At 35.7% G+C, this 13,210-nt stretch overlaps 2 protein-coding genes across 2 annotated transcripts in view; one reads left to right on the top strand and one right to left on the bottom strand.

Moving 5' to 3' along the window:
- LOC108679845 (procollagen-lysine,2-oxoglutarate 5-dioxygenase 1-like) overlaps positions 1–478 on the top strand; it is a gene marked incomplete at its 5' end in the record, with an annotated part of 90,770 nt that extends 90,292 nt beyond the window's left edge. The window contains one exon of the mRNA XM_018168575.2: positions 238–478. Coding sequence (XP_018024064.2) covers positions 238–370 — 133 coding nt within the window. The remainder of the gene's footprint in view (positions 1–237) is intronic.
- A 7,874-nt stretch (positions 479–8,352) lies between these two features.
- LOC108679848 (cGMP-dependent protein kinase, isozyme 2 forms cD5/T2) overlaps positions 8,353–13,210 on the bottom strand; it is a gene marked incomplete in the record, with an annotated part of 36,556 nt that continues 31,698 nt past the window's right edge. Inside the window, 4 exon segments of the mRNA XM_018168578.2 lie at positions 8,353–8,589; positions 9,039–9,228; positions 10,440–10,569; positions 11,486–11,663. Coding sequence (XP_018024067.1) covers positions 8,424–8,589; positions 9,039–9,228; positions 10,440–10,569; positions 11,486–11,663 — 664 coding nt within the window.

The raw sequence follows: 13,210 nt of genomic DNA, 5'->3' as shown, positions 1-13,210 counted from the left end.
CATACATGAAATAAGTTGAAATAGGTTACATAAAATAGGTTGAAATAGGTCACGTAAAATAGGTTGAAATAGGTTACATAAAATAGGTTGAATTATATTTTCAACCCAACCATGGTTGCAGGTACAACTGCTCGGAAATATCTCAGTTTTGCCAGAGATGCATTTATTTCGTATTACGTACAGTGAAGCATCAGTGAAATAGGTTGAATTATATTTTCAACCCAGCCATGGTTGCAGGTACAACTGCTCGGTGGTTGACACCAGGATGGGTTGGGCGCTGATGCATCCTGGTCGCCTCACCCACTACCATGAGGGGTTGCAAACAACCAAGGGCACGCGCTACATCCTGGTTGCATTCATTGACAACTAGCAACTTCATAGTTAATTACTAATTCTGTAACACACTTATTTAATTTGCTGCCTGGGCCTGTACTTTCAAAAAAAAGTTAAGAGATCGTAAGTTCATCAGCCAATCATTGACGGCCTTTCAAGCAAAATCTACCAATCACAGACAAGAAAATAGTGCGTAAGTACTTACGTTCACTTAATCTTAGACAAGAAAATAGAGCGTAAGTACTTACGTTCACTTAATCATAGACAAGAAAATAGAGCGTAAGTACTTACGTTCACGTAGCAATTTTTGAAATTATGGTCCCTGATTAGTGCGCAGTCAAGGTAAGAAAATATTAAATAGAGGAAAACAATCCGCGCACTAAGAAAAATTGATGAGTCGTATTGTGCAAATTGTGACACACTTCCTGCAGCTGACGCTCCTTTGCAAATTGTGACACACTTACTGCAGTGACACACACGCTCCTTTGCAGGGTCAAGCTCGGCAAGGATGACTCTCAAAAGGGCAAGAAGTGCATCGCTATTTGGACAATGTCTCACTCATTCCTCTGAGTGCGCCGTTACCCTAACAAAATTTAGAGTCGCCCCAGCTTCTGGTAATCAGAAGCTGCCGCGTCCGTAAATTTTTACTGGGTAGTTACGTAGCTAACACTTACGATCGTTCGGTTCTTACACTGTTTCTGTAATGAAAATATTACTTGTAGGTGAATAACTCCAGTGTTACATTTAATGACGTGGTTAAATGATAGTTTAAGTGTTAAGCTATCTCTTGAATAATGATGCATAGATGTACTAGGTGCATGATAGTAGCATCGATAAGGGACTAGTGACAAGTGGTCGACAAGCAAGTATTTCAGTATAAAAGTTTGTAAAGACGCAATCTGCTTGTAGTCCCTTTTTTCTACACTGTTAGAAAAATTATCGTTAACGGTATTACCGGTGTTTCAGTGGCCGGTCGGCACGTGAAAAGAAACCGTGTCGCCGTTTTTTATTCTAATTTAACACCAGAAATCCGTAAAACATCTGATAAAAACGGCGAAACAGTTTATTTTCACGGGGCGACCGGCCACTAGAACGCCAGTGGGACCGTTTTTTCACCGTTTTTTCTAACAGTGTAGCAGTGATAGAATGGAATTGAATCTAGAGGAAAAGTAACCTTGATATTGAGAGGAAATATTTGATAAATTCTAGTTCACTATTTCTGTTGCCTAGCATGTTGCAAGATTTTCCCTCCTATTAAATGTAGCGTTTTTTCTTGCTAGACGCTTTTCAAGGTGCAGGATGAATCACTCAAAAAATTATTTGTGGCTTTGTCCCAACAGCGCTTGTGCTGTGCGTAAAATTGTGTCACTATCTGCACAGTTTGACCAATTCATTTTTCTGAATGACATGAAATTGCAATAACTTTCGCACTAGTGACGCGGTGTGCTTGCAGAATTCACGAAATTTCATCTTTTTGCAATTTTTATATTGATATAATTTTAATTATGCGTTAAATTAACGGAATGTTCTATTAGTAAATAATAGTTGGAAGAAATTGGAGCAAGTTAAAGTACTTAAAAAAATGTTCCGTTCTTTACATTTCAATAGATATAAAAGCAAATAATCTACTCACCATTTGAAAACTTGAAATACTCATTTGAAGACTTTAAAATGTCACAATAGGCTATGTATGAGAATAACTACAGTATTCTAAATCATTGTCACAAGAAACAATTTTTAAGTACCCGCTGCAATGTCACAACGCGCATGTCTAAGATTAGCATTATAAAATTGACTATTAATCTTTTAGGCAATTTTTTTAATCACCCAGCCTTTTTTTTAGCCATTTTTCCAATCACCCAGCTTTCGTGTTAGTCATTTCTTCCAATCACCCAGCCTTTTTTTATGTTTTTTTTTTCAAATCACGCAGCCTTCTTTTAAGCCATTTTTTAATCACGCAGTTTTCTTTTAAGCATTTTTATTAATGATGCAGACTTCTTCTAAACCATTTTTTCAAATAACGAAGCCTCCTTTTAAGCCATTTTTTTTAAATCACGCAGCCTTCTTTTTAAGCCATTTTTTAATCCAGCAGCCTTCATTTAGGCAATTTTTTAATCCCGCAGCCTTCGTTTAAGCCTTTTTTTAATCCCGCAGCCTTCTTTTAAGCCTATTTTTAATCACGCAGCCTTCTTTTAAGCCTTTTTTTTTAAATCACGCAGCCTTCTTTTAAGCAATTTTTTAATCACACAGCCTTCTTTTAAGCCTTCTTTCTCAAATCCCACAGCCTTCTTTTAAGCCATTTTTCCACGTACCCTTTTAATCTTAATTACACCGATTACTCAACCAGATCCTTATTCGTTGTCTCCAAACAGATATTTTAAAGCAGCATAAGGTGTTATCATTACAGAAGTTACTTAAAGAATGTTAGTGGAGAATGACATCGCTGTTACTTTAACTATATTCTTAATGAATGAAAAAATATGCTGGCATTATAGCTGTAAGTAATAATAAGGTCTAATTTTACTTTGATTCTCCAGACATACTTAATTTTCAAAGATTAGTACATTCAATTTTTTCTCGTTCATGTCTTTATTCTACATTAAATGCTCGTGCAACTAGTTATAAATAGCACCAGAATTTCATTATCAACATTTTGAATCCAGTAGCATTTTCTGTAAATTCTATTACCATAGGTACATTATGAATGTTGTAACTACTGTAAAAGATGAATATAAAGTTTTTTTATTATTTCATGCAAATTGCAGTGAAAATTGGCCGATTGTCTGATTGCCGATTACCTTTCACTTTAATACTAGTGTTTAAAATTTTATGATTTATATCAGACCTGTTGATATATTATATGTTTTATCATTTCGGTCACGCTGCGAATGTTACTTTAATGTTACAAAATAAGATAGCTCTCATTTGTAGATAAACAAGTGCAATCTAATCCTGTTTTTGCTGATTCTCCAATTCATTTTTTAGATCCACTACAGAAATATGTACCATAGAACAGTAATTGAATTAATTCGAAATGTTAATGAAGTTTTCGGATGTTCATATGCGAGAGTAAATCTGTTATTAACTGGCGACTAGGAACTGTCCGTAGGTCATCTTGTTTACACGTGCCCGTGAGTCACATTGTTTACACGTGCCCGTGGGTCACATTGTTTACACGTGCCCGTGGGTCACATTGTTTACACGTGCCCGTGAGTCACATTGTTTACACGTGCCCGTTGGTCACATTGTTTACACGTGCCCGTGAGTCACATTGTTTACACGTGTTAACAGGACATTGTTTACACGCGCCTGAGGATGACAGTTGTGTGTGAAGTATACATCTGTATAAATTATTCCACTTTATTACCAAAGATCCTGTGGTTGACAGTAACAGACAGACATGCACGGCCTGTCAAGCGCCAAACACTACAAATCTAGGGGGGCGTTTTGCCCCCTTACGCCTAAGGGGGGGGGGGTAAGAGGGATACAAGTATAAATGGGAGTTGAAAATTCGAATTTAAAACGTCAGTTTCAAAATTTTAAATCGGAACAGAAAAAAATTTATACCGTCGCATTGTGTATCTGAGAATTAAAGAAGATGCATATTATTGAGACAGGAAAATGAAGACATGAATGTAATACATTGTGATGTTGCTATGCACATACAGTAAGATTACATGAAATGCAAGGCACATTGGCGTATCGTCCCAGTTACAGTATTTGATGAATGATAATGCATAGCGAATTATTCATCATTATTTAATGAGAAATAATTATATTAACTATCATGAATCACTTCCAGCAGATGTTCAAGAGAAATATCGTGTAACATCATTGACAAAAAAGAAATTAGTGAATTTTTATAAAGGCATGAAGTATATAAATGATCAGTGGCGTTACAAGCAAAAAGATATTTTGCACAATCCATTAGAATAAATGTAATGATGTCAACACAACTCATCATCGTTCTGGAACGGAACAAATGAGATAAATGTAATTGCATTTTAAAAGTTCATGACAGAATTAACTTATACAAAAAATATCTCGAGTAACTCAAATGACTCAAACATAACATTTTCGGGTCGTTTATAACAACACAAACTTTTAAATCAGAGAGCCACTAAAATTTATTACATTTTTTCTAAATTATAACATTATAAAAATCAATTTTTCTCACATTTCCAACTTGAGGCGCTCAATTAAAACGATATCGACGGTAAATTGGTCATTTAAATCAATTTAAATATGGAACCCATTCATAAAATTAAATTCAGTCAGAAAAATGAGAGAGACGTTGTCCGAATAGCGCTGCACTTCTTACTCTTGCGTGAGTCAACCTGACCCAGTTTGGTCTTACAAAATGACGTATCAGTGATACGTGCAGAAACTGTGTCACTATTAGGACAATGTGACTCGTTTATTTTTATGACTGCTCATTTCCATGATAAACCAGAGAATTCAGGTTTTGGCCAAACAAAGTTCGAAACATTCATATTAATCCTATTAAACTCTGAACTTTGTAAACAATCTTTCAATCTATTGTTATCTTGCGTTAGGTTGAAAATCCGTTAAAAATATTGCAATTTACAGTAGATTAAAAGCTGACATAAATGGCATGAAAGTCTATTACAATATTGAGATAACAATATCCTGAAGAAATATTTTGTTTCAACAACTATAATAAAACAGAACTGCTTCAATACCTCTAAAATCTTCGACTAAATTACTTGTTTCGTTATTCATTTCAGACAATAATAAGAAAAGATCACTTTTTCAACTAATGTGAATTGAAAAAATTCTATTTTAAAATATAATTGTTACCCAGGAAACGTTTCATCAAATCCTACGTGTACGTCAATGTACGGTATTTCTAAGAATTTCTCGGTATTCCTTACGCGACTTTCATCATCTTTGTGAGTATTTGAAGTGAGCGGTACATAAAAAGTTAGATATTTGATATCTAGCAAGATATGATATCTAGTAAGATATCTGATATCTGGTAAGATAGTTGATATCTAGTAAGATATTCGATATCTAGTAAGATATTTGATATCTAGTAAGATAGTTGATATCTAGTAAGATATTTGATATCTAGTAAGATATTTGATATCTAGCAAGATATTTGATATTTAATACCTCGGAACTAAGAAATGGTCAAATCGCTACTGAAGAAAATTACCCAGAAAGTGACAGGTCGCTTTGTTGTAAAAATATAACTAAACTGTTATCAACATGATTGCACATTACAGGAACTAAACGTGCACAATAAAAAATGAACGATCTGAAGGAATATCAAAATTATAAACGAATTAGTCACAAATAATATCAATTAGAGCTTTGGAAATCGGTGCGATTTTTCGGTATAAAGAAAAAATACTTGAAGATAAAAAAGAAAAGCTTAACGTTTGAGGTGGTAGATTCTAAGTATATACTCTATCAATTTTTTTCGATTGCAGAACCTATTTTGAAGAATTAGTTCGAACTATTTAGATGACGTTTCATGGAAACGGCCGAAATCCATCAACAATTCATATAGAAAATTATATTTTTGAATAAATCTTTCTGCATATTTTCGCAAAGTCATCCCGGAAAATTTCGAACTAACTTTACTACAGAATCATTGTTTCACTTCATCAAGTTTATCGTCAAACTTGCTATACAAAGTTTGAAGCATACGTCATAATACGAAGAGACTTGTAATAAAGAAAGAAAAAAAAATCGATAAAAGAATAAAACGTGGGTAAAATACTAAATATTGTAATATCGGACAAAAATAAACACAACGCTTCAAAATAATAATAAAAGTTTGAAATAATGACCAACTCAGACATTCTGTTCAGGTTATTCGGTTCCGGTTGAAACTATTTATTAAAAGATTGTCAATTAAATGATGGCTGAACATGCTTAGTTCACCTGGTTGAGTTACGGGGCAAAGAAAATTTGAACTGAATGAAAAGTTGCACTGAGATCATGTGCTTCAGTTTACTGGGAGGGGTTCAATGGGGTGAGAAGGGCTAAATGGGGTGAAGGGGGTTCAATGGGGTGAAGGAGGTTCAATGGGGTGAAGGGGGTTCAATGAGATTTGAGGGGGTAGAAACAATATCCCTCAACATGTGGTGAGATCCATAATACAAAAACTAAAATTCCAATTGAAATACAAAGCAAACAATCAAAATGTATACTTACTAAAATCTATTAGTAAGTATATATGATAAATATCATAGTCTACAAGCCTCACAACATTAAGTTGATAGAAGAAAAGAAACGAAATCGTCCCTTATAATAACATTGATTTTTATATTGCTATATATTTTCCATGAAAATTGCATCTCTTAAACTTCTAGTTTTTGAATAAATTTATCAAATCTTCGAAAGAAAATTTTAAAATCAATTATAATTTCCTCTACATAGTAAGATTAAAAATTTATGAAAAAAATTAGAAAATAATTTTAACTCGGAATAATTTCAATAAAAATGTTAAAAGCCACACTAAAACTATAATAATTAAAATGGTCCAAACAAAATTTCACATTTCTGGGCAATACACAATTTCGAGAAATATGATCTATTATTACATTATCGTAGTTATTATTATAACTAAGAATCAAATGATTTCATTTCAAGATAAACTTCACTTGAATAACTTCCCACCCACTTAAAAACTTGTTTTGTAATATAAATTATTTTAAAAATTATGTCTTGTCTCTAGAATTGAGAAAATTTATAGTACTTAGGTCAGCATTGTGGTTGGAAAAATATTGATATATAACAATTTTCATAATGACACCAATGAACAATAATCAATAATTATTAATCAGCATTGTGGTTGGAAAAATATTTATATATAACAATTTTCTTAATGACACCAATGAACAATAATCAATAATTATTAATTAGCATTGTGGTTGGAAAAGTATTGATATATAACAATTTTCTTAATGACACCAATGAACAATAATTAATATTCCTATAACAATGGTTGAAACATGAAGTAGAAAACCATATTCCATTCATCAAGTCGATCTTTGGGTTGGAAATATACAATAACATTTCTTATAAAAATTGCTTCCACAGGAATTCTTCACATATATTGCTTCTTCGCAACTCAAGTCTAGAAAAACTAATAAAAATATTTCAAATTAGCGGTAAATTTTTTCTTATCATTCTTTTCTCATGCACTCCTGTTATCACAATAAAAAAAATATATTTTATGGAGAAAAACGCCGACTTATACTGTACCGTTTTTTATTTATGGTACTGACCAGAAAAAATTGATTGAAAACTGAAGAAAAATTTCAAAATAACGATGAAATTCAGTCCAAATGGATACGGTATAATAAATTTGAATGAATTCTATCCGAAAATTTTTTTAACATGGTGAGATTTCTTGTGATAATGAACATTTCTGTGAGAAAAATTGAATGGGTTTTCGCTTTTGGAAAAGTCAACGTTTTTTTCAAAAAATGGCTATTCAGACGTAGATTCACCCAGCATACATTTTTGCTGTCAGTATTGGAGAAAACCTGGAAATTAATTATGCATATAAGTTGAACTAGGAACATTAATGATTAGTAAACTTAGAGACATTCATCAGTGGCCGTAAATTTATTGGTCTTGCACTCTACCCACGTTCATAATTTTCTTTAGGGGAGAATGAGCGAAAATATGCGCTAAAAAGATCGACCGGAAAATAATCGAGGAAAAAATTGCTGTAGTCTTATCGTAATCAATTAATTCGTCTTTCTAACATGAAAAAATAATGAAAGGAATAGAATAGAAATGCAATGAAGTTGCTAAGCAACAGAGACAAGCAGACGATAGCAGTCATGACTGAAATTTAATTTTTCAAATGAAATACGGACGATAAAAACTGAACTATATATTATCTTATGTAAACAAAATGCAAAAAATCTGAATCGCAATGATAATCAATAATTGAAAAAAGTAAAAATATGGAAAAAATATCAATGATAAAATTTGAAAAATGACAAAATATTAATGATAAAATTAGAAATATGAAAAAATATCAATGATAAAATTGTAAATATGAAAAAAAAACACTGTAAACTGGTAAAGAAGTAAGTTGTAATTTAGAAATCAATATCCCATCCCGTGATGTCATCAGGCGGCGGAGACTCAGCGTCGGCAGGATACTCGTCGAAGTTGCTGGCGTCCAGCACCCCGCGCACCCTCGGCACGATGGGGGGTGTCAGCTTACGCGTCTTGAGCGCGTCCCAGTGGAACCCTTCGAACCATCTGCAGGGGGGAGGCTGATTAGGTGGAGGGTGATTGGGTGAGGTGATTAGGTGGGGGGGTGATTAGGTGGTGGGAGGGTGATTAGATGGGGGGAGGGGGATTAGATTGGGGGTTAGGGTGATTGGTTACTACACACTAGTACACTACACACTAGTACACTACACACTAGTACACTACACACTAGTACACTACACACTAGTACACTACACACTAGTACACTACACAGTAGTACACCACACACTAGTATACTCGAGGACGACGACTCGGAGACGGAGGACGACGAAGGCGGCGCATCAGCGTGACCGGGGACTAGGAAGTCCCGAACTCATCATAAAACTGAGACTAAGACTACACTATACACACCAGTACACTACACACTAGTACACTACACACCAGTACACTACACAGTAGTACAATACACACTAGTAACACACTAATACAATACACACTTGTGTTTCTGAATATCCTTGATGCCCCCGCGCTGGTATCCTAGTCGCTCGGCAGGATTGTCCCGACACAGGCGCTTGATGAGGCTGTTAGCGGTCTTGGTGATGTCCCTAGGGAACTCCACGGCATCTATCCCCTTCAGGATGGAGTTGTAGGTCTTCATGGGGTCAGGACCAGTGAACGGCGGAGTGCCTGAGCACATCAAGGCTTTGTTACACTTTAATTTTAGTCTCATTTTAGGCCTAGAGTTTGGTTATTAATATATAGATGCAGTACCGAGTCTCGTACATAAATTCAGGATGGAGTTGTAGGTCTTCATGGGGTCGGGACCAGTGAACGGCGGAGTGCCTGAGCACATCAAGGCTTGGTTACACTTTTATTTTAGCCTCATAGTAACCCTAGGGTTTGGTGTTTAAAATAGAGATGCAGTTCCGAGTCTCATACATCAAGGCATAGTTACACTTTTATTTTAGCCTCAGACCCTAGAACAATTTAGAGTCGCCCCAGCTTCTGGTAATCTGCGAATCAGAAGTTGGCGCGTCTGTAAATTTTCACTGGGTAGTAACCCTAGGGTTTCGTCATTAAAATATAGATGCAGTTCCGAGCCTTAACATCTGGGCATGGTTATACTTCTATTTTAGCCTCATAGTAACGCTAGGGTTTAATCATTAAAATAATGATGCATGACCGAGTCTCAATCGCTTTTTTTATCAAGTTGATGTTTGTGTGTTCAACAGAAAACTTGAACGGGTGGTAATTTCATAACGGGGATTTTCTGTTACTAAAGATTTATGGAAATAAATCGTGAAGTTTAATTGCAGGATGCGGGTCAATAACTTGGAAGCTCTAAGCATGATACGGTAAAGCCCGAGAATTTTATGGTACTTCAAAAGCTATAACCAATTAAGCACAATACGGTCCTTAAAATCCTGAAGCCTAAACTGGATAAGGTTCTTTAAAGTGCAAAGCCCAAAAATTATACGGTACCTCAAATGTTAAAACCTAAGTTTAATATGGTCCTTAAAATTTTGAAGACTAAGCACGAAACGGTATTTAAACGGTCTTCAAGCCCACGTTTGATGCGGTCACTTAAATCCTACTTTTTAAATACTAAGCATAAAGAAATCCCTTAATTTCTAAGCAGGATGCCCTTTAAATCCTAAACCCCAGGCAGGATGCGGTCCATCCCTAACAAAATTTAGAGTCGCCCCAGCTTCTGGTAATCCAAATCAGAAGCTGCCGCGTCTGTAAATTTTCACTGGGTATGCAGACCTGTGAGGAGTTCGAACATATAAGGACACCGAGCGACCATAACGCGTCTGTAAATTTTCACTGGGATGCAATACCATGGTATCATGTATATTTTTAACTATACTGTAATCCCGTTTCCTATAATTACAGACCTGTGAGGAGTTCGAACATAAGGACGCCGAGCGACCAGTAGTCGGCTGAGATGTCGTGTCCTTTGTTCAGGATAACTTCTGGAGCGACGTACTCGGGCGTGCCGCAGAACGTCCAGGTCTTACGGCCGACCTGGCCACACGAAAAAACAGTTTTTTTTTGAAATAAAAAACATCATTTTTTTAATAAAAAAACATCAATTTTTCAATAAAAAAACATCATTTTTGAATATAAAAACATCATTTCTTGAATATAAAAACATAATTTTTTTAATAAAAAGCATCATTCTTGGAAAAAAACATCATTTTTTGAATAAAAAACGTCATTTTTCAATAAAATACATCAATATTTGATTAAAAAATATGGAAAAACTCAGACAAATTAATAAATCTAATATTGTCCAAATAGTGTCTCAATTGCTGCGGGTAAGTATCAATCTGATATGTCCTTTTTCCAGGCCGACTCGGTGAAGGTGACTCACAGAAGGACAAAAGTGCACCACTTCTCGGACAAAGTCTTATTAATTTCTCTTAGTTTAACGAGAACTTGGATGACGTCAAGGGGGGGAATTAAAGAACAAAAAAAGAAGCGCGATTAAATTAAATAAGATCGTTCGCTTCAAGCAATGTTTGCGGCAACACACGAGGGCACAGTGGTAAGAATTTTAGGAGGTTCTTAGAAGAATGTTCGGCGGCTCGAGAAAATAAATATTTGTTCATTTCGTAAGAGGATAAGGCCAATTTTAACTGCCTACCTTAGCGATACAGGATAAGGCCATTCTTAACGCTGGAAGATTAGGCCTATCTTAACGGTAGAGGATAAGGCCTAGCTTGACAATAGAGGATAAGGCCTACCTTGACGATAATAATACATTTCACAAAGGTGATGTAGCAGCGATTTTTTCGTAAATCATAAAAATACCAGAGATATATTTCAGATAACCTGAATAATTAAAGTCTCCTAACGGACGACACGTTTTAAATAATTTTCGCCAAAAAAATTAAATAAATAGAATAAAGTTGATAGGTACTAATTTTCAGCGTCTTACCTGAAGCCTTTTTGCGAAGCCGAAGTCGACGAGTTTGACGTAGCCCTTGAGGTCGAGCAAAAGGTTCTCTGGCTTCAAGTCTCTGTATATTATCCCTCTAGAGTGCAGGTAATCGAACGCCTCTACAACACAAGCTGTGTAGAACCGCGTTGTCTGGTCGTCGAAATTTCCGCGATCTCTGCGAATTTCAGTAAATATTAGTATAGTATAGTATAGGATCTTCGGCATTTAAAGAATAGACCTGGATAGGCCTGTCGCCGATTCTTGTACTTTTCTTGACTAGACTGGCCTTTTGATCAGATCTTTTCAACGGACGGTAGATATAATATAGCTTCTAGATATCAGTTGTTCCGTAGGGTACGAGGCATTCTAAGACTAAACATATGCTCATGCATGGCCTTGTCTAGTCTGTTCTTGAACGCGTTCATACTCGATTTATTTACTAATATACTATACTATATTAGTATACCATACTAAATAAATCGACATATAATCTCGATTTATTTACTAGTTGATCATTGATAAAATAATACAATTGAAAGAATATTATACTACTATTTGTTTTCTATACGGTTATAGCGATAGAGACTGTGTGTTGATACGTGATTTGTTAACCACCGGAATTCGTAATACAAAGTCCGTTTTCCGTTGATATTACATATAAGAAAAAGTTTACTCATTACAATAGAAAATATAAAGAAAAATAACCTATATTTTTGTTTATGTGCGTTTTGACTCCAAAAATTTAAGAAGATATGGTATTCATTTTACTTGAAATAGTTAAACTTGCAACCAAATAATGGCATTTCAAATTTGCAGCACAATTCACAATCGATAATCAGCACATTTCGCCATGGCGAATGTCAAATTTACGATTGCTCTGATTTAGTAAAAAATATGCAAACCAATTCTAGTTTCTCTTCACCCGTTCACCTATTGTCCCCCAAATTAGTTCACGTAGATTCCCCCATCTTAGTTCACCTAGACTCCCCCATCTTAGTTCACCTAGACTCCCCATCTTAGTTCACCTAGACTCCCCCATCTTAGTTCACCTAGACTCCCCATCTTAGTTCACCTAGACTTCCCCATCTTAGTTCACCTAGACTACCCCATCTCAGTTCACCTAGACTCCCCCATCTCAGTTCACCTAGACTCCCCCATCTTAATTCACCTAGACTCCCCATCTCTGCAGTTCACCTAGACTCCCCCATCTCAGTTCACATAGACTCCCCCATCTTAGTTCACCTAGGCACACCCATCTTAGTTCACCAAGACTCCTCCATTTTAGTTCACCTAGACTCCCCCATCTCAGTTCACCTAGACTCCCCCATCTTAGTTCACCTAGGCACACCCATCTTAGTTCACCTACACACCCCATCTTAGTTCACCTAGACTCCTCCATCTTAGTTCACCCAGACTCCCCCATCTCAGTTCACCTAGCCTCCTCCATCTTAATTCACCTACACACCCCATCTTAGTTCACCTAGACTCCCCCATCTTAGTTCACCTAGACTCCCCCATCTTAGTTCACCTAGCCTCTCATCTTAGTTCACCTAGACGGTGAATAAGGCCTATGATTATGACGACTAAGGCCTATCTAGACTTTCACCTAGACTCCCTCATCTTAATTTGCCTGCATTCCCCCATCTTAGTTCACCTAGACTCCCCCATCTTAGTCCACCTAGACTCCCCCATCTTAATTTACCTGCATTCCCCCATCTTAGT

This window comes from Hyalella azteca, unplaced genomic scaffold (genome assembly GCF_000764305.2).
Source record: "Hyalella azteca isolate HAZT.00-mixed unplaced genomic scaffold, Hazt_2.0.2 contig10027, whole genome shotgun sequence".
NCBI classification, from domain to species: Eukaryota; Metazoa; Arthropoda; class Malacostraca; order Amphipoda; family Hyalellidae; genus Hyalella; species Hyalella azteca.
The sequence above is the reverse complement of the archived record's forward strand: the minus strand, read 5'-3'. Positions and strand labels throughout refer to the sequence as shown.